The sequence below is a fragment of the Polyodon spathula genome, chromosome 11, assembly GCF_017654505.1.
Source record: "Polyodon spathula isolate WHYD16114869_AA chromosome 11, ASM1765450v1, whole genome shotgun sequence".
Lineage (NCBI taxonomy): Eukaryota > Metazoa > Chordata > Actinopteri > Acipenseriformes > Polyodontidae > Polyodon > Polyodon spathula.
This window is the reverse complement of record NC_054544.1, coordinates 36,239,192-36,259,264: the sequence shown is the minus strand read 5'-3', so window position 1 is coordinate 36,259,264 and position 20,073 is coordinate 36,239,192. Positions and strand designations below refer to the sequence as shown.

At 34.8% G+C, this 20,073-nt stretch overlaps 1 protein-coding gene across 7 annotated transcripts in view; it reads right to left on the bottom strand.

Moving 5' to 3' along the window:
• The window catches only part of LOC121322874 (histone-lysine N-methyltransferase MECOM-like), a 187,101-nt gene that overhangs the window by 19,480 nt on the left and 147,548 nt on the right, over positions 1 to 20,073 (bottom strand). For all 7 annotated transcript variants that reach the window (XM_041263339.1, XM_041263342.1, XM_041263343.1 and 4 more), the window contains exons 3-4: positions 7,903 to 8,037; positions 159 to 261 (exon numbers count right to left, since the gene is read on the bottom strand). In XM_041263339.1, the coding sequence (XP_041119273.1) occupies positions 159 to 261; positions 7,903 to 8,037 (238 nt within the window). The remainder of the gene's footprint in view (positions 1 to 158; positions 262 to 7,902; positions 8,038 to 20,073) is intronic.

Genomic DNA, 20,073 nt, shown 5'->3' with positions numbered 1-20,073 from the left:
GTAACAGCATAAGTGAGTGTTGATACAAACATAGTTAGGAAAAAAAGGCTGTAGTAAGTGGGGGATTTGATATTCATTAATGGATACTTTATATGTTACTAAAGTACCATTTTATACAGTAAAATCATAATCATACTTTAAGAGCCCTAAGTACTAACCATGTATATCTGGAGCCATTGTTTCATATGAATATTCTTCACCCCTGGTAAACAGCAATAGCTCCTCCGCTGGTTCTATGTCTCTTGTGGCTCTGTAGAATATCTAAAACCAAACAAAAGAAAGTCCATTCAAACTCAACTTGGATTTATATATATATATATATATATATATATATATATATATATATATATATATATATATATATATATATATATATATTTATTTATTTAACAGTGCATTATTTTAATTTACCAACTTTAAAAAATATACAGGTGAAAGTTCAATAAAACTAGCAAAAGAAAGCTGCAATTCCCTTATCACACCACTAGAGGGCTCCTTAAACCCAGGGTTGCTAGATTTCAAGTTGCTTGAAATTATAGTTTTTCGAATACCGGTTTATGTTTCTCAGTGATAGTCAACTTGGCTACTAAAGTTAGTGGACATGCCAAGAAACCTAGCAGAACAATTCCTGATGATGCTGTGGCCAGAACTGGCTTGAGTAGAGTAGATTCCTCCCCAGCTATGTGTACGTATTAGATAGTTAGCCATTCCTGTAATCAGTGCTATCAGTCTGAGCATTCGTTTAATTTATTGTCTCCCTGTCAGTCTAGCTTTTATAAGGCACATATAATTAAAAGATCTATTTGTTGGTCAATAATATTCAACATCTTAATTTAGTAGTTATATATAAATGTGTATTCAGTTAAGCTGTGTTAGTGTTTACTCTAAATTTGAAAGGTGTTTATTCAGTATTTCATATGCATTTCTTAATAGATCAATAAATATCTATTTCTTCCTAGAAAAGTGTATCATTTTTATCAGCCAGGAAGCGAAGGAGCTCTCATAAAGTCAGTGCTACAGTCAGCAATATATCAGGATAACTAACTGGTGAACATTAGAGCTAATGAACCATAAATAAATACATAAATATATCTCTTAGTTTTAAATGTAAAGAAGTAGAAAGTAGAACTATAACTACAAACAGACCCAGGAGGAAAATCAATTGCAACATCGCTGTAACATGTATGAAGAAAAGTAGTAAAATGTGTGTAAAAAACAGTGCCTCAGTCTAGAACGATACGAAAATCATTCTGTCTCAAGGGGCATGTTAAACTATGCTTCATGAAGCTCATTTTACTGGGAGGTTTCATAAAAAACAGTCATAAAAAAGAGGGGAAGGGCTTTACAGCATAAAGACATGCCATTTTCATTTGAATTGAATTTGAATTTTTACTTCCAAGAGGAAACAAAACGTATTTTTTTTTTTGTAAATGCTTAAGTTGTATCTTGATAATAACCAATTTGAAAAAAAAAAACCCTCTGCATGTTCATTCTATCACTTGCACTGTTTGTTTTTTTTTAGAAATGAAAACAAGTTTTGAATATAACTAGCTTAAAAGGATATTCTTGTTTTAATGGTTGTTATTTAGAAATGGTGTCACAACCCCTTTAAGGAAGCGTAAACAGATTTGTTGTTATCACAAAGTTGTGTTTCGTCTACAAAGGAAACAAAAGGCTATGAAATAGCTGTTGCAATCATTTGAAAATTAACCCGTTGGCACTCTGCACAGAACATGTGTGCTCAAGGATAAGGAATTCTTAGAACCACTTACTAGTAACTCTACTGTTCCCACCTGTGTTAGGTACCAACAAAAAAAAAAACACTGTTCATTTATTTTCATATGGGTATTCCCTCCTGCCATTTTAGCACCCTAGCCCCCTTTACTGCTGACTGAAAGTTGTTTCAGTCAAAATGATGCACAAGGGTAGCTTGCAAGATGCTGGGATCCCTGTACTTCCCTTACAACACAATGGCTTTCTCCAAACAATTCAAAGCACATTGTTTTGGCAGCTCCTAAAGGTTTAACTTATTAGCTTCCTTCCCAGGACTGAGTTGACATTTGGATTGTGACATATTAGAATAAGACTGTGGCTTCTCGGAAACAAAAAGGTTAAAGAGACAATACCCTTGAAGATAGTTAAAATGAAACATATTCAACGCTTGGCCATTACATCATGCTGGACAGAACAAAAAGCCTTGGTGATTCCAATCATGGGGATAAAGGGGTGCCCTATTGTTTAGCAAAGAATGCAGGGAACTGAGAGCTAGCTGAGATTTCTACAAGACACAAATATTGACCAGTTTCCTGCTGATTGCAGATATCTTGCACCTTTCTTCACCAACACGTTTTGCTGAAACAATATTTAGCTTTCCCTACCATAGAGGAATGTTTTTAACACTGTTTCTGGAGTTTGTTGTTTGCACATCTCAGAACACTGATATAGGATCCAATCTGTTACCTTTCACACAATTTGGTGTACATAGCAATTATAACTAGTGTAAATGACATACTTTTCCAATAAGATCTACTTATAAGAAATATACTTAACAAGGTGCCCTACTGTTCATCCACAGATCAATACAACATCTTAACAAGCACCTGTCCTGTCAGAGCCCTCTGCCTGTTTAAATGTTTAATCATTACTATGTACGGCAACACCTGCAATTGCTCAGTTCAGTCCTCTTCCCACAAAGACAACCTTCTGATCGATTTTTGAGTTTAATAGCAGCCGAAAGATCCTGGATATGGTGATAATGATGGGATTCTGAGTGGTGGAATGAACCTTGAACCTTGACAGGAAGTGCTAATGATCTTAATAAGAGAGCAAAAGCCTCCCCCTTTAATCTTTACAACCACGTTTCTCAAGGTGGCTGTGTCCCATTTTCTAGGGCCCTATTTAGCAAACAAGTGCGCAGCCACTACCACTAGAGCAAAAATGACAGAGCTAGCGAACCGCTGTGATAGCGCATGAAAATGTGATTTAGAAGTTGGGTCTCCTGCATGGGCTAATGCATATCAAATAGCGAATCATGCACCCAGCCAATCAAAGCACAGTGGGGGGGAGCAAGGTTTCAACCAATAAGGATTCAACATTCCCTTTAAGAGCACCTGTGCATCTGCGATAGTTAACGGAGGTTATTTTAAAACAAAAAAAAGGAAGACAAAAGTGCAATTTTTTTAAAATGTCCAGCAACCCATGAAGTGGATGACCCAAGCCCCCCAAACAAGGCTACATTGAATGAGAGTGAATACTATTTTAAAAAGTGATGTATAAGCAAAATTAGGTTATATAATTGTTTTTTTTTTTTTTCTGTTTCACTTGCTGAGCGAGTGAGCTAGTGACAGTGGGGGATTTAGAATCAGGAGTTTTCCTTAATGTATAGCTGACCTTCAAACTTGAGCACTGTCGCTGCCTTTATTAGAAATGCTTTCCTGTTAAAAAATTAAATAATTACTGAAGGTACGCATTTGCGTCTTGATCAATAATAACTAAGTCCCAGTGTAGCAGGGCAGGAGCCCTGCACATGAAGAGTGGGTTTTGTGTGTAAATATTGTAAATAAGTGTGTAAATTGTTGTAATTAATTTAATGAAGTACCTGATGCTCCTGGGATAGCCTGCCTGCTGTGTGTGATTGCCAGCTGTGGATAATCAGCAGGTAGGTGTGTTCCAGCACGGCATCGGGTATAAATAGGTTCTGTTTGTTCACCTCTGGGCTGCTGCAAAGCCATGGACAACGGGCAAAAGATCGTCCACGCTACCAGGACATGGAGACCTGGCTGCGTAATCCTGATTGCCGTGAGAGTAACCCGGGATCAGAAGCGAAACCGCCGACGGTCCTGCTAGTAGTCGGAAGTCGGGGTTTGTTTATGATTGAACAGAAAAGATTAGTTCAGGGATTGTAAATCACACTACTGTATAGTGAGCGAGGTGTATAAAGCGGGACCTCCATGTCTTAGGGAGTAGCGCATGCCGTTATTATGGCACCTTTATTTTGATAGTTTTTTGTGCTGTTTTATTTGGCATTATTTTTTTTGTATAGCTTGCTGTAGCAGTCCTCTCTGCGTTACCATCGTTGGTAATGTCACATGACCATTTGTACTTTCTGTTTCTGTTAATAAATCCTGAGCGCCTGTGCCGGCGTTTCAACTTCAACCCCTGTCTTGATCTCCTGCCTGTCACTCAGCAGCGAATGCACACACCCAGAAGCAAGACCCTGTTACACCCAGTTATGTGAACCCCTGTCTATAAGGCTTTGTCTGATCTGCCTGGCACTGCTACATCTGCAACCTCCACCACTGGGGCTTCAAGTTCAGCATCTGCTTCCCTCAAGCCCTGTAATCTTTCCTCTGTAAGTTCAACATCCATTACATGCAATACACAACAAGCCAGGATGATATTGCTAACCTTCCGAGCTGTATACTGTAGTGTTCCCCCACAGACATCAAAATCACATTTTGCAGATTCCAAAGGTTCGCTCAATTACGGTACGAGCAAATTTAAAGCTGCGGTTATATCTCGGTTCGACAGGGGTCATAGGGTTGAGCAGCGGTGTCAGTAGCCACTGCTTCAGTGGATACCCACTGTCCCCTATCAACCAGCCTCTCACTGTCATCCCGCTGAAATGCAGCTGCCACCTGCGAACTAGCCAGGAGTGGAGCAACGATAGTTTGCATACACATTTGTGATGTAGTTTTTGGTATAACAATTTGCGTAGAGGTGCCTATTTTGTGTTGGTGAGCGTACCATAGTACTACAAGCAAAGAGTGTGCTCTCCACATGTCTCCTTCCAGATCAGCCTGAAGGCGTTGGCAGATGTGATTGTTTGTCTGTTGTGGTGAAATTGCTGCGTCAGACAGGCTTCCCTGGTAGTTTCACTGGTACTTACAGTCAACCATGTAATTTGCGCACAGTTTAGACCTGGTTTTCACATGTCAACTGAAACACACACGCTAACACTGTGGATGGTTTGCTAAATTGCTACATTTATATGTAAATGAGGACCCTCCCCTAAAGTTCAGCCCATGTCCAGCGCTAACACTGACTTGCCGAGTGGGCACTAAAACACGGTTGAATAACACATGTGGGCATAGTCTGTTTGCCCACAAGAGCACTTGATTCTGGCATGCTAACTGTTCGCAGAAGTGTTTTGCGATTGCCTTGGGGTTTGCGAACGTTGCTAAATATGGCCCCAAGTCTCAATTAACCCTTTTTTAATTAAATCTATATATTTTTCTTGCTTCTGTACATACTTCTTACCTGTTGCTCATCATCCATCTTTTAAAGCTGTGTATGTTTCATAAAATACTGCATGTATCACAAGCTGTTTAATAATTATGAAAGGCTCCCAAGGAATGCAAAGCTCAGTTAAGAATTATAGAAGTCTGAAAAAGGTCTTCCTTATTCCATTATGTAAGGCTGTTTTAAGAATGTTGTCACTGTAGCTTTTATACAGCCCACTCAGTGCAAGGTATTCATTGAATTCCACTCTTCTTAAAATAATTATTCATGTATTAAAGCTTCTGGCAAGTCTGTCTGTAATTACAGCCCTGCTTGCTGGCCTCACACAGATTTGGCCTATGGCTAGAAATAAAGGAAAACAATTTCCCGTATAATGTGAAGACACACACAAACAAACTAAACATTTATATATATATATATATATATATATATATATATATATATATATATATATATATATATATATATATATATATATATATATATATACACACACACACACACACACACACACACACACACATACCAACAGCTGTAACTTTTTGTGTTGTATCAGGGTAGATCAACAAAGAAACTAACTGTTGCCATAAAAAGCCCCAACGCTTTCTCTGAAGGTATAATTCACACAGATTGCAATTTTCTCTTCTGCTGCAGAAGGAATGCCATTTTAAATAAATCTTAAGCTCACGTCAAGGTGCAAATTCAAAAGCAAAACAGTGGCCCTTCTTGTTTTTTGTCCAATCTACAAAAAGACAAGATACAAATCAAATACTTTAAAGACTTATCTAGATATCCTAATTACAGCTGTTTAAGGTGATTCATTCCTGTCATCTACCTTGCCACATACTTTGCATGCTAAACCAATTTATTTTGTTTTCAGGTAGAGTGCTAGGCAATCAACCACACTCCTTTCAGCTGAAAAGAGATGTTTGCTTTGGAATTGTACAGGTGAGATCATGTAATTAGTGGGAAACAAATCACAAGGATCAAGTGTCTCTTTCCGTACCTCAGTGGTGCATAACACCTCTACAACAGGAGCGCTAATTAGGTGAGGAGTAGATCTCACTTACAGGTCGGCAGGAATTTATCAGCAGAGAAGAGTAAAACAAGAGAACTAGAGACCTCTAGAGCCAGCCCTTTCTTAGTGTTTAACACACTTTCTCATGTCTCATTGCAATGTGCTCTTCTTGCTTAACTATACTCGCCCTCATGCAACAGGCCAAGTCTTGCTTTCATAACAGTGTTAAAGCATGGATTCTTTTTCAGACAATTGGAAGCTTGTGCAAAATATATATATATATATATATATATATATATATATATATATATATAAATATATATATATATATATATATATATATATATACTATCCTTATTCATGTGAAGTAAACATTCAATTAACCTCCAGGTGATTTTAAACTGTTAGTTAGCTTTGTCAGTGTGGTGAAAAAAAGTTAAAAAAAAAACAAACATGCAGTTCTTTGACATAAAGATACAGATGTCTTATGATGTTCTTAGGGGTAAACTTTGATACATTGGTTTCTATAACTGCAAATTGTCACTGTATGCTTCATTTAATGAGAAGTGCTTTTAAAGTGCTCTTTTTAAGTGTTTCAAAGCTCTAGCCCTTATAACTGTAATCACAGCATACTTATTTTAATGTATTTATTGGCATCATAATATTTGGAAATCAATAATTTCCTTTGTTTCTTTGATTTATTTTCATGGTTAGCGATTCAGTTCTTCTAGCAAACAAGCATGACAGCACATATAAACCATGCTTTTAATCTCCACAGAAAACATAGTTTTGAGTCTAGTAAATTTCCAGAGATCTATTACGATGTATTCTGTCCTCTGTGGTTTTATATATAAAAAAAAAAATCTGACAAATACTGTGGGTTTATGTGTCACATGTAGGGATGCTGTTTGTATCCTCCATTGTGTTCTATCTTAACAGAACAGTATCTAAATCATCATTTCCATTAGCAAAACCCTTTCAACAAATGACTACACTGCTTCACAAAGTCAACGTTTTCAAACACATTTATAATAGTCTGGGAACAATGATATGTATTTAACCTTCTTACTGTAGTTTAATTGGGTGCATTCTGTAAGTCATTTTTAAATTCTCTTACAGAGAATTTAAAAATAAAAAGAAATAATTAATGTATGTTACATTCTATTGACAGCCTAGAAGTTTATTTTCTATTCAGATGCTTATCATTATCATTAAGTTTTATGCAACACATACCAAAACGGTGTGTTTTAATTAGCATTCTAGATTACTGCTTATAAATTAAAACGACAACAAAGTATATAAAAATGTATTCTGAATTACATTTCTGAAACATTTGAAAAAAGTTTTAAATATTCTGGTAAAGGGAATCTACACACAACATAAGTTCCTCCAAAGGGCCTTGTATGCCTTCATTCTAGCCTGAGGCAACAACAATTAAAAAATGGATAAGCACAGTGTTTAGCAGAAATGTAGTAAAAAAAAAAAAAAGAAGGCTGTCTATATCTTTGTTTAACATCTGAACCATGCATTTTAACACAACAGCAAACAAGCCATAAGGGTCTACTGTAGCCTACTATCAAGCTCTTCTTCAAGCTTCACCGGAAGCATAAAGCTTGAAAGTCATACAAGTGCTCACAACATACCTGCTCGTTTATCTGGCATGCAACAAGATTGTGCTGATCATAGCACTGGGCAAACTGAATGTGTTTGAGCCAGCTTCCTGTATCTGACTGACTGGCATCGATGCAGAACTTCACATTGCCAGACTCGTCCAAGATCTGGAAGAAAAGAAAATTACAAATCCAATCAGCACATGTTTCAGTACAGTGGAAATGAAAGATAAATGATATACCGCCCACCAAGCTTTGGAGATACTGTTAAAGTATTTGTCTGCATTGGCCTCTCTGGCACACTTGTGTTGTATTATTGAAGGAGGATACTGTTTAAACCTGCCATTATATATACATACGTATGTAATTTGCTTTTTCATATATATGATAAACCTCAGTATTCAGATACTTATAAAAAATATTCAGAAACAAATTTACTGATACTGGTACTTCTATAACAAAACAATAAAAAGAGGAAGTACAACAACAATTTAAAACAATTTTAAAATACACAATCTATAAAATTGTTTTGAACAATGATTTTATTATAAGGTAAATATTTGTAGAATACAAAGAAGAAAATAATAATAAAAAAGCTTGAAAAAATGATAGCAACAATACAAGATTAGCAGACTTTGAATTTACTACATTTTCTGTTTGTTTTACAAAAAATGCACAACATATAAGCCTTTACATCATATAACCTAATAGCTTTAACATTTTCTTTTGGTGAAACATAATAAAATGTTTAATCTTTCACAAACCACCAAATAACTATATTGCTGTTTTTACACACTGCATACCGGTAATTTGAAACATGAAACATTTTTTTCTGGTACACTGAAGTCTTCCGCTTTCGCTTTTTTTTTTTTTTTTTTTTTTTTTTTTTTTAATTCCTATATATTAATGAAATAAAGAACAAGTTTTAATAACGAGCTCCTTTAATTATTTCACACTTCACCGATTAAACATTAGCCCACGCACGCGCTTTAATGGCCCTTTAACAGAAAATAAGTTTTCAACATGCATAGGTAGTACAAATGTGCCTTATCGGTCCTACTGGAATGTTTAAAAGTTTAGTCAGTGTTTACCTATACCCTAAATCACTCTATAACGTGCAAATCAGGTAATCTTCTACAACTGTTTCAGACCATTAATTGACAACAAACTGAAAACATAAACTGCTTTCTTTTTTGTTAGCAACTATGCATAATTTTCTTTTCCACTTTATACTATAGCAAGACAAATTCTAATAAATACAAATTACGTTTACCATAATAAAGTACTATTTCTGTACACCATTTATGGGTATTGCTATTATTTTGTATTAATTCCTACACACATTCTCTGCATAATCTTCTTAATGACAAACAAACGATTAGGAAATTTCAATTCATAAAACCAGCTCAACACTAACCACGTTGTTTGACTTATCTTTTAAGATGAAATACCAGATTTGTTTTTATTGTCCTTTGAGTCTTGTGTTAAGTATATCACTTTACAAACTACCTCTCTAAGTTTTGAAAATTGTTCTTTATGAACTCAAAATGTTGGAACAAAAAGAATATATTCACAATCTTACAAGTCGTAGATGGGAAATCATGTTTTAGGAGAAAGGCGGGTGGCATTGTATGAACAGTATACCTCTAACTTCTGAGAAATGCACAATTCTTATAAGAATGCATTATAAATGTAGACGAAAATAAAATACAAATGTAAACAGAACCTTCTGAAATTGTTTTTTCTATTTATTTCCCTGGTAAGTAAACAAGTAGTTTGCCTTAAAATTGCTCATAGATAGGCTATTACACAATAATATTGCAAAGTTTGTTAAATTATGAATTGTACTTAAAATAAACGTTTAAACCAATGTATTAAATAGGGTGACATAAGAAAACGATGAAGAATCTAAGCGCTGCTTAAACTGGTATATTTCAATGAAATTATTATTGAATTATGATTATAGAATCATATACATTGTGGTTATATGGTTATATGCATTGGAGTTATGCTTAATGGAAATCGTAAAGAACAAAAATGCTATTTAAATTGCTGTCATAAAACTGTTAAAAAAAAACAACAAAAAAACCCCGCAGAACTAGTAGTCATAATGACCCGTATTAGTTCCATTACTTCTTGCAAATGCACATCGCTACCGCTTAAAAGCTTTTCTGATTTTTAATGCAACGATTCTAAACTTTAAACTACATTCCAAAATACAGTTCAAAATTCAAACTAGAAATGAGTATATAACACAAACCAACACGAAGGCCAACGGATCGCATGTGTGACATTCATGCAGATCGCAAATAAAATACTGAACTCTAAATAGCAGCAAAAACACATCATGATACATACAAGAAAGCAAACACTTACCTCCACTGCTGTGCCGTTTACAAGCCACAAAACAAAACAACCCCCCCCCCCCCAAAAAAAAAAAAAATCAGGAAAAAATCCCACAAGAAAAACTCCAGCGGGCTCAAACTATTTTTTCAGTAATCACAACAGAGGTTAAATAATATGTCGCCAGTTCAGACTCCTTGTCTTGAAAAGCGCCCTCAATTCTTGAAATCTCTAGAAATGCAGGCGGTTTCTTTTCTTTTACTGATTTGACTGAGCTTACAGGAGGGCTCTGTTTTCTTACTTTCCATTTACCTTTCACTCTATTCTCACTTTCTCTGTTATTATCAAGTATGTGTCAATAAAGTAATATCTAACCACATTAACTTCTTTACAACTTCAACCAATACAACCTCCGTTCTTTTGCTTCAGGTATTCAGGACGTAAGATAATCCTTCATTCTTTTTTTTTTTCTTTTTTTACTTCTGATATTGAAATTGCAAGATCGCCCACATTTTTTCTAAGTCCCAACAGCGTGATCTGTATGTTTCTATTTCACGCACTGTCTCTTTAAAGAGGATCTGATCGCCCATCCATACAGAAAAACTCAGCCGGGGCTATCTGCTGCTGTCCGCGATCGGAAGTTGCACGGAGGCTTCTCTCATTAAATTCTTAAAGTGACAGGAGCCTCCTTGGATTGGAAAGGTCAGTGAAAGGTCGCGAGAGGGTACTATTGGACTGAGTACAAAATGCACCAACCCCCAAAACATTTTGAGTGATTTTGTTATGGCATCGAAAGTGGGGGCTGCTCTTAGCGGTCGGGTTGTATTTTTTTTTTAAGTCGGGTTGTATTTTTTTTTTAAGTGGGGAGAGGGGGGGGGGGGTCTAAACTTCTCTTCCCCCCACCCCCCCCCAAGATTTAGACAATCTGTGTTTTTTCTATGTTAACAAAACCGAATACAATTGTTGTGGGCTTTGTTTCAGGGCAAGTTTTATACCGTTTATATAAATATATTTATATATTATAAAATATATTTTATTTTAGAAGCACTTATTTAAATTTACTATTCCCCCCCCCCCCCCCCCACCCCCATTTACCCCCATTTACTTTGAGTTTTGATAACTCAAACTGGTACCTGACCATCAAGAGAGACCCCATTTATTATTATTATTATTATTATTATTATTATTATTATTATTATTATTATTATTATTATTGGACAACTATGATTACTAATGTTTTTTTAATGTTAATTAAGTAAACATATTTTGATATTATTATTTAAGGTTCTACATTAAGAGCACACCTATAAACGAACAAAATAATTTTTTGTATATGTTAAATACTTTAGTTTATCAAACCCCATTGGAAACAAACTTTTTTTTTTTTTCCTGATATGTTATGTATTGTTAAAAGTAAATTACATTTCCTAGTGAATTTAGGGAAATCGCATTATAGTGTTATCATTTAACTCAAACACACAAAAAAAGTGTGTTCATCAGTATTTAGCAGGAAAAAACTAATTTAAGATAATAAAAGTCATTGGGTTTGGGAATTTATTTTAAATTATTATTTATGGGGGGTTGTTTTTGACTAAATGTATACACACACACACACACTGCCTGTAACTCAGATAGTCTAGTTTATATAATTTTAGTTTATTTCTCACACTAGTATGCTAAAATATGTTGAGCTTTGGGAAAAAATGATTAATTTGTCTCAGATGTCTGTTATCGGTGACATTAAACTTCTATGTCAGATAATGTCTATTGTTTTAGGAAAATCACACAGTGCTGGTTAGGTAGGACAGGAAAAATCATTTGTAAATAACCCCAAACCTCGCCAAAGATTCCCACACACTTCGGTTCTTCAGAACCTAAAGAGCCGCCGGTTTGCTGACTATTGATTTCCTGCCCTTCCTCGACTTGTCCATTGTTGGAACCCTTTTTAATTTAGCCATAAATTGGGAAAGTTAGAGCTATGAGCTGTTCTATTTTCTTCCTGTCAGGATGAGGGATTTGTTTTATGATGCATTGTGTATTAAATACAAGTAATCTGGGAAAACGGATTGCTTGAGCCATGAGGGCTTGATCAAGGGTTCTGATAATATGTTTTCCCTTCAGCTAAGCCATTCTGAAAAGGAGGAAACATTGGTTGGTAAACAAAAAGGTATTTTGGTATCCGTACCAGGGCCTGGATAAATTAGGATTAGATTGATATGACTGGAAACCAGAGCATAAAGTTTAAATGCACCTGCAGTACATGCCATTAACAGTAGATGGCATTGTGAGCCGGATTAAAAAATAAATAAATAAAAAATCGTGCTGTAGAAAGTCTAACTGCTAACACATTGCTTTTTTGTGTTGCACTGTGGGTATCATTAAGACAAAGTGTGTTCAGGTGTTGAAAATACTTTTTTTCTTCCCCCACCATGTTTTGTCTTCTAGATAATTAGCGTGAATATTATAGTGCTATACTGCTATCCCATCATTAATACCGTATGCAAATTGTTATACCAGACATGCATTAATGTCACGCAACAGTGTACTATTAACATAGCTCAGAGAGAAACACATAGAAAATATAGGGTATTTATATAGAGATGGCTCAAAGGCTCTTCCGGCTTTTAGCTTCTCGTTGGATCATTTTGTCATTAAACAGGCACTGGTACACCTCAGTTTACTTACTTCAAACTGACAGGCAAAAGGAAATGCTGAAATACTATGGTTGTTAAATACTGAATCACTACCAGTCACCGCCATTGTTCTCTTACATAGTTTTTGTTCTGTATAATTTCCAACACGTGGTTAATAGGGTGCAATTATGTAATGTGCGCCTCATTTAAAAACACCACCCATATACAATTATTCAGAATGAAACCTTTTGAACTTTCAACTGCACATGCCATATATAGACTACATATACAATCCCAACACGCTCACTCAGTTTCCATGTTTCTAGCTATATTTACACTTTGTCAGTCTTATATACTGTGTACAACTATATGGGCTTTATTTAACGAAAGAGATGATACCATATGTTTTGGTTGAGGTTGTTATAAATTGCTTTCACAGTGTGTAAGTAATACATTAGGGAAGTTATTATTTCCCATTTGGTGGCTGAGTGGAAGAGTGTATTCATCTTAAATTTGCACAAAAAGGGCCAAAAGGGCTTTAAAACCAGTGACTACATTTAAACTGCCAGCACTGAGAATGTTGATTTACAATTAGTGGATAGAGTAGTGAATGTGTTATAGAATTAGTACGCTTGTTGGTTAGATGTCCCCAGTAGACTGAAAGTTGAAAACCTTTTAATACTTCAGCTACACAGTTGTCCCTGAAGTAGAAACAAAGTACAGCACAAGAGGTTTGCTTAATGGAAACCCTATGGTAAGGTGCATACCAGCACATCATTTAAGAAAATAAAATTATCTCAGCCAAATCCTTATGAAATACTTTCAGGGTCCACTTAAATGGGTCTCCTGTAGACCCCTGCTTAAAGCTAAAATATCCTTTCGGAACAGCCATGTGTTTAATAAGAAGTTACTTTTATTTATAGACTTATTTGTAATATAACTCTCCAAGTACTTTATCGGTATAATTTAATTATTACTTGAATTGACTGTGTATTGCACATAGTAATTATATTTCCCCCCCCCGGGTAGGGGATTGTTAATCTATTAAATCTTTGAAATCCTCCCACATGATGTGTTTTATATCTCTCTCTCTCTCTCTCTCTCTCTCTCTCTCTCTCTCTCTCTCTCTCTCTCTCTCTCTCTATATATATATATATATATATATATATCTCTTCGTCTCTCTCTCTCTCTCTCTCGCTCTCTCTCCCTCGTCTCCCCCTATCTACTCTCTCTTCTGTTTCTTCTCTCTATATATATATATCTATATATATATATATATATATATATCATATCTCTCTCTATATATATATATACTTTTTGAGCACTTGGAATTCCTTCTTTAAATGTATTTTCTTCTTGAAAGAAGTTTACATAAAGCATTCTGCACATTGCAATAATTCTTGGCAGCACTTACATATGAAAGTAAACCTAACTAATATGAATAGTTGCATGGCTCTGATGTGGGGCAGTCAGCATCTCTTCAAGCCCTGGCAGACAACGTGTGGCAGAGGTACCGTACAGTAATAGCTTGTGAAGTTGAAGGGGTACACAGACTTCGTTTCCAAAATCTCTGACTTTGGGGAGCTTTCTGTGTGCCAATTACCATGAGAAGAGAAGGGAGGATTTAAAAGGGGGAAAATGTAAATAAAACATGTCCTTGCTGTGGAAATTGGCCCACATGAAAGCGTGTTAATCTCCACCTCAATAATTTGGTTCTTCTGGAGAAGACAGAAGCCCTGCTGCTGTGCCCTGCACTTCATAAATCATATCTGTATGTGGACAAGGTCAGGGCACCTAACAGCTCAGACATGGTCCTTTCCAGTGGTTCTGCACACCAAGGCATGTTTATTCTCCTGCACAGATCTCCGAGGAGCAGTCCAGCACACTTCTAATTACATCTGATTATTTTCATTTGCTCAGGTCAGCCAGGCATTCCAGGAGAGGACTGATTTCCCACAGATTCTGTTGCCTTTGAGGAAAGGCACTGTGTGTTTTCAGAATTAGCACCCCATTATTTCATTTGTTGCTGGCTCTCACTGTTTACAATCAGCCTTTACAGCCATGCCTCGTCCATGCAAGCCATTTTTAAAACATATATTTTGTATTAATTAACGATAGACCCCTGTTATTGATTTAGCTATTATAACTCATTTATCAGTTCTACTATGCATCATGTAGAAGAACAACCTCTGCTGGTTTACTTGTTTTACTATATGTAGTACACCACAGCTAATACAAAGAAGCAAATATAATAATATTATAAAGACTAGAAGTATTGTGCCATTTAATTGCTTGAAATAGTTATTCCACTTGAAACTCTTCATTAATTATAAATATCTTTCTACATACATATCACTTTAAATGTAATTTATAATAAAAAGATGGCAACACAAAATATACAACTAAACAGTGTTTGGATTCCCCAAACTATTTTCTGCATACATCTATTTCCTTCCAGAAACTTTTAAAGTATGTCCATGCATGATCTAGTCAGCATCCACTTTGGATATGAGTGTAAAGAATTCTAGCCAAAGTGAAGGAAAAGGCTGTAATCATCACAAAGACTTCCTGTGAAAGTTTTTTGGACACTAGACACAGTGTGTTCATACATGGGGTGTGATAAAGTGCACTGCAAAGTCAAAGGTAATGTTTTTAAAACATACATTTTGTATCAAAAAGACAGGTACATTCAGAAACCCATACAGAAAGCACGGAAGTTTAAATATATATATATATATATATATATATATATATATATATATATATATATATATATATATATATATATATATATATATATATCCAGCATGAAAATGTTTTTAATTAGCTCATGTTCAACACTGCTGAGAGAACAAATTGCTTCTTAAATGGTCTTAGATATCATCTTTAAAATACCTTTTTATGTATACAATGATACAATACAACATATTTGAGATCTAAAAAGCCGGTGTTACACATTCATTTTATTTATTGAGCTGCACACTTTACTTTTGAAGTGATGTGTATGTGATACACCAAAGCAATGCATTTTATGTACCATATTAAATTGAAAGCATAATATTAATGTGCAAGAGATAATCTAATGTTACTATTTTCTTTGTTACACTTCTGTGCCTCTCATCTAATGTGAACAGAAGATTTAGCTGCTGATTCTGTTACAAGTTTAGCAAAAGAAATACAGTGTTACAGTATTGAAACTTAGAGTCCCCAAACTTAGCTAAAGGTTTGGACTCATCATGTTTTTATACAACTAGTAGAATTTGAATTTAATTTCAAGAGCCATTACGTTTTACTTTTATTAAGAATTAGGATTATTAATGACATGTTTTGGGGGGCATCCTTTCAAGAAAAGTTTGGAGAGTACAACATAAATAGAAGCTCACTACTGAGGTTGCATGACTTCAATTTTGTTTTAGATTTTCTTAATTTTTTGCACCCATTTTCATAAATTCCCAGACTGACAAGATAAGCACCTTTGTAAAAATGCACCACTACATGTTACCTTTGATACATATATGGTAGGTAGGGCATTTTTGATGAAAGTTAAAATAGATAATTCTGAACCTTTGGCACTACCATTAAAATGACAATTTTTGTATGCATTATAATGGGAAATGTACACCAATCACTAATTAGGGGGGTCATATTTTCCTAAGTCAGAGTTCCTATGTAATTCTGTGGCAGAGAAAAGCAGATTCATATTTATTCCCAACCTTAAGGAAATCTTCTGTGTGGAGGGGGAACAAATAAACATTGTTTTTTGACTCCTATAAATAAACTAACAAGAATAGGATGGCTTTTACTCTAAATAAACATGTCATTCGCAGCTTTAAAGTACTCTCATTAATGTGTCAAAATTAGATATTGTTCTGGAATCAAAGCAACCTTTGTTTTAGGAGAACTATCCTGCAGTGTTGAGAAAATGTTTTACGCCAATGATGCAAAAACTGATGTTCAGTTTCCATGAGTAAGTCAGACTTCCTGCAGTTGAATCTTATCAGAAGTTTATCTTTGTAAACAGTGAGGGCTGCAGCAGACAGAGTGAACTCTGTTCTATTCACTAAAAAGGGCAGTGCTCTTATTTCATGGGAAAGACAAAAATGCCATATTTTAAAAAATAGAACGATGCTATCGGTTTTATTGGCTTCACAAAAGTCATATCTCAAATAAATTATTTTACATTGGTAGATGGGAAGGGCGGTGTACATGGCCAAATAAACACAGCGTTAAGAAAACATTAATATTGAAAGTAAAGCAAAAAGGGGGGGGGGGGCTGGGGCTGATTCCTTAGGCCTGCAATATTATTGTTAAGAGAAAATCAATTTGAAATAGTTTTGAAAAAAAAAAAAAAATCACACAGCCAAAAATAGATTTTTGTAGGATATGTGGCGACTTGTGAAATTAACAGCTTAAAAAAATTTTCCATGTAAATTACAAAGATAAACAAATGGTGTCCACCTACTGCCGACTAAACAAACAAATATTTTCCTTTGTATTCTACTACATAAAACCTCAGATTAAAAAAAAAAAAAAAAAAAAAAAATAGGCAGTGTGTGCTCCACGGTAGACAAAACTGACTAGATTAGATTTCAGACGAAGCAGCGGTGGTGTTGCTTACTGCACCACTCACTTAGGGAAAGTCATCTGCATAACATTGAAATGGAGGGAAGGGTTTCACAAGTCAAAGGCAAGCGAGACCATAACTTTATGGAAGTATAACCAGGAATCAATATATGGGGGTTAATAAATAAGTTATACACCTATAACATTATTTATACAACATGGGTTGAAGGATCAAGCAATGTAAACGAAGACCATGAAGCACCATTTTCCATTTTGAATGACTGCGCGAGTAAGTAGAAGCAGAGATTTATAAGGAACGTAATTCTCTAAATTCAGCTTTTTTTTTTAAATTTGGGTTTAAACACAGCCTTCTATTTCCATTCATTTTACTTGTTATATACATGGATGTTCATGGAGTGGTTTGTTTATTTTCCTTCAGGGGTTTGTTAGTAATATAGTAACCACAGTACCAAATGGACATTCATGCTGAATTTTGTAGTTTTTTTTTTTAACTTAAATGTTTGTGTGTGTGTGTGTGTGTGTGTGTGTGTGTGTGTGTGTGTGTGTGTGTGTGTATATATAGTAGCATTTTTTTGCAGCAACAGTATAACATTTTTGCAAACATATCACTGAAGTAATGATTCAGCTTGAACACAGAATAAGACATCAATCTGTATAAATAAGCTAGTACCTTTGGGCTGACGTTAGACACCAGAATGAATGCAAAACAAACACAAAACCTCAACCTTTAAACAACAACAAACTCACAATCAGTAAACAAACACAAACAGGACTGTTTATAAAAAAAAAAAAAAAACGCTTTAGCTACTGTAAGGAATAGTCAGCATGTTTCATACACTGCATACCTTTCTATAAATGATAGTTCTCTACTAAAGTTTGAAAGAAACACCTTCCACTATTTTGCTGTTACTTCGCAGACTTAATGGATAGTCCAAAGCCAAGGGCACCCAACACATTGCTACAAGATTTTACACCACTACTTTAGTGCAAGCAAAAGCCTCAGAAATATCATTCTGTGTCAGGGACTGGAATGGATACATTAACAATAACAGATAATAATTCACTATAAGAAAGTACAGAGCAAAAGATTCATTTAAATGACTGAATCCTTTTTTTCCCCCTGTTGCTATCTGATCTAACTGATTTGATACAGGTTGTAAAAAAACAATAAAACAGGATAGTGCAACCAAAAGTCCATGGTCTTTTATTTTTTAAATAGCATTTTGTGACTCACAAAAGATAATCAGCGGTTTATTTTTCTTGATAGTATTCATATTGGTATGCATTGTCATGCAATGCTATATTTATATAATCATTTCTTTATACTCTGTCTTCAGTAGATGACTTCACGTAGGGTTGAATTAGGAATGATTCCGGTCATGTGTTAAATCTAAAGCATTTGTATAGAATATATAATATATATAGATATATATATTATATTATATATTATATAATAGATATATATATATATATATATATATATAAAAACGCAAGTGTAAGATTATTTCCATTAAACGGCAAGTGATATCATATTTCCTTTATAGTAAGCAAGCTGTAATGGTCATTAAAATAAAAATGTATATGCAACATTTGCATGTAAAAGTACCAAAGTAATTGGTTATACAATATAAATCATCAGTTCTGTATGATTGTGCTTTTACCATTATTAGAAAACGTTTTAAACTGAACACAATTAAATAGTCATCATGAACTATGTTGGGGGTAAAAAAAAAACATTTAAAACAAAAAAAAGCATTTTGTGGTAACGGTTCAGATAAATTCAGTTTTGACTTTGATGTTAAAACAGGGGGTTTCTCAATTATAGCTAATAACATCCATTCAGACACTAACAAGCACTGTTTTACATGTACATACATAGGTGATAGGATGCAACCTTTTAATTATCAGTCCCATGTGAAACCCTATTACCACATATTAATATAATAAGCCTTGTGTATTAAATCTACTATGGAGAATGCTAGATGCTTTGCATTATAACTAGTTCAAACCATGTGGGTAATGGTTTGGCATCACATTAACTAAAAGGATTAAATAAGTAAAAAGCCAATGTTACTATACAGTTATAAGTATGATAATAAATACTGTTGGATTGTGATATTACCATTTTAGTTCATTTTGTCCTTCGTGTCCTTTTGAAATGGAGATACACAAAAGTAATGAACTGAAACAGGAAACTTATGAATGCTGTCAGATTCCATAAGTATTGTATTTTATTATTTATAGCATCACATTTGAGATATGCTTCTGACTTTTAAATGATAGAGGGTTTGTATATTAGACACTTTAGCAACATGTTGTATACCAGCTAGGGCAAGACAGGAGCTCATGTAATTGACTAAAATAAGCTTATGAATTTCAGATGCTAATTGTTGTGAAGGGAGAAGCTTATATTGGTAGACTGACATTTTGTTTAGTTTACTCCACACTGCAGGTTACAACAGACCAAGCCATAGAACTTTGACATATCATCTTAAATTCTAACAAACAACATGTGTTCATGGCAACTCTAAATTAAAGAAAGGGGTGCACACACAGCAGTGATGTAGTATAGAAAACCGCGATTCCCACAAGCAGGAGTTTCTCACAGGCAGAGGTGGGATGTGAACCCCTGGACCTCCCGTGC